This window comes from Loxodonta africana, chromosome 1 (assembly GCF_030014295.1).
Source record: "Loxodonta africana isolate mLoxAfr1 chromosome 1, mLoxAfr1.hap2, whole genome shotgun sequence".
Classification (NCBI taxonomy): Eukaryota; Metazoa; Chordata; class Mammalia; order Proboscidea; family Elephantidae; genus Loxodonta; species Loxodonta africana.
The window spans coordinates 236,885,957-236,888,161 of NC_087342.1; the positions used below are offsets into that span (position 1 = coordinate 236,885,957).

Here is a 2,205-nt window from a genome sequence, read left to right on the forward strand (position 1 = left end):
CACAAAGAGCGTTTGGGAGCACGTCCATAAAAAGAGGAGGATTTAAACAAAAACTGACCTTCGGTCCTGCTCCTGTCTTAATCCAGCCACTGAAAACAATTCCCACCACTGTGCTTCAGGAGGGACGCATGTGCGCCCGTGCAAGTGTGCGCGCGTATGCACGGTGAGTGTGCGTACGCGCGAGTGTGCACCTGTGTGTGCGTGCACGCGTGAGTGTGCGTGTGCTCGCGCCGGTGCACGTGTGGCCCGTGACGGACAGAGCTGGACGCTGCGCGCAGAGCCGAAGCAGAATAGATCAGTCACCTGTTGTGTGGCAACTGCGCGATGTTTCCACTCGAGTTTTCAGTTACCAGGGTCCCCTGGTTCCTGGTGACCGTTCCCCGGCCACTAAGAGTGAGGAAGTTAGATGCACTGGAATTCCCCAGCTTTCCAGTCCCCAACACTTCCTGATTCACGAGCAAAACAACCCTGCGCGGAGCCGCAGGTCCAGTCCTGCCGCCGCCCCGCGCCCTCCGCCCTGCGGCCGCTCCTCGCCGCTCAGGCCCCGGGAGCCCGGCGCGAGCCCACAGCCGCCGGTCCAGAGAGGCCCCGGGCAGAAGGCCCGGCCCTCAACCAGCCTGGGCGGGAGGAGGGGCCTGTCCGCAGCCCGGCTTCCAGCCGCAGGACACCGGGTCCCAGGGGCGGCGGCTCACAGCGTGCCCAGGTGCGGCAGCGTGCCCAGCCTGCCGGCGCGGTCGCGCGTGGCCGCCGTCTCCACGCCGCGCAGCCACTCGGTGCACTTGCGCACCAGGCCCTCGTCGGCCGCCTCGGCCTCGGCCTCGTCCTCGTATTCCACGTCGTCGTACTTGTGCCGTTCGTTCAGCAGCGACACCTTCAGCACAGCGCGCAGGTCCCCGGCCGGCAGGGGCTGCGTCGGGAGCGGCGGGCGGCGGGCGGCGCGGGGGCCGGCGGGGGGCGCGGGGCCGGGTCCGCGGGGCAGCTGCCGCTCCAGGTGGCGCCGCTGGATGAGCAGCACGGCCTCGGGGGGCAGGTTCAGGGCGAAGCGCGCAGCGGCCCCGGCCCCCGATCCCGCGGCGGTCCCCGTGCGCGCGGCCCCGGGCGCCAGGCTGTCGCAGGAGCGGGCGTGGCCCGGCGGGGCGAACCGGGCCGGGGGTGGCGGCCGAGTGGCCGGGGCCCGGGGCTGGAGGCGCGGCGCGGCTGGGGCGGGCGTCCTGCCGGCAGCCGGGCCCGGGGACCGACGCGCCGCGGGCCTCCTGCTGGTGGCCGAGGGCCAGGAGCAGGAGAGCAGCGCCTCAGGCTTCTCGGGAGACTTCTCCCGGGGCCGCTGCTTCTTCGCGCGCGCGGCCGGGGCGTCGGGGGCTGGCGGCGGCGGTGGCATGGAGCGGACGGGTCGTCAGGCCCCTGAAAGGGAGAGGCAGGTCTCAGTCACCCGGTCGAGGGCGAGGTCCCCACCTGTCGCCGCGGTGCCTCCGGGCGTCCTCCCTCCACGCCCAGCTCCGGGCGGCCAGTGCCGCCTTGATCGCGCCGCGCGCCGGAGTCAGTGGCCGGGAGCGCGGAAGGAGTCCGAGTCAGGACGACCCAGCTCGACGCGGCGACCTAGTGCCAGGGCCGGCGGGCGGGCAGTGGGGAGGGGACTGGGCGGAGAGCACCGACATTTCTCCAGGGCGCGCCTGTCCCCAGACGTCAGCGAAGCCACCAGAAGTAGGGAGGGAAGGCCCCACCATGCCGGGAGCAGCCTGTCTAACCTCCTGGGCCCTCCCTCGGGCGGTGAGGAGAACGCTGCCCGCGGATAGCCGGGCTCTGCCTGCGTCCTTTCTGGTTTTATACAGAAAGCCAGCGGGATTTAGAGGTGTAGAAACAACCTCTTTCAGGGAATCGTTTTGGTTTTAGTTTTCTGTCATATAAGGTCAATGCAACTGCTTAGACAGTCTTGAAAAATCAAAATCCTATTTGTTATCTACGAATACCTAAAATTCTTCAATTTCCCTCATATAACGATGTTGGTACATAGTATCATTACAGGCTAAGTTCTGTTAAAGAGCGATTACTGTGAGCAAAGCACCTCGTTTACTGCCACAGCAGTAACTCAAGCCAATGAGCCGCCTCGCCGTGGACTCGCAGGGTAGCTGAAGGGACATGGGGAGCCTCCAGGAATATCCGAATGCTTGTGGAGTTAACAGTTAATCCATTCAACAGCTAGAAATC

At 66.8% G+C, this 2,205-nt stretch overlaps 1 protein-coding gene across 1 annotated transcript; it reads right to left on the bottom strand.

Annotated features, from left to right (window-relative positions):
* Window positions 1-688: 688 nt before the first annotated feature.
* On the bottom strand, window positions 689-1,378 carry PRR18 (proline rich 18). Its single transcript, XM_064294951.1, has one exon. It carries the CDS (start codon window positions 1,376-1,378, stop codon window positions 689-691), a length of 690 nt encoding a protein of 229 aa, XP_064151021.1.
* Between the last annotated feature and the right edge of the window lie 827 nt (window positions 1,379-2,205).

Coding starts and splice junctions, on each gene's coding strand:
- PRR18 (XM_064294951.1), bottom strand. CDS start 1,378: ATGCCACCGCCGCCGCCAGCCCCCGACGCCCCGGCCGCGCGCGCGAAG.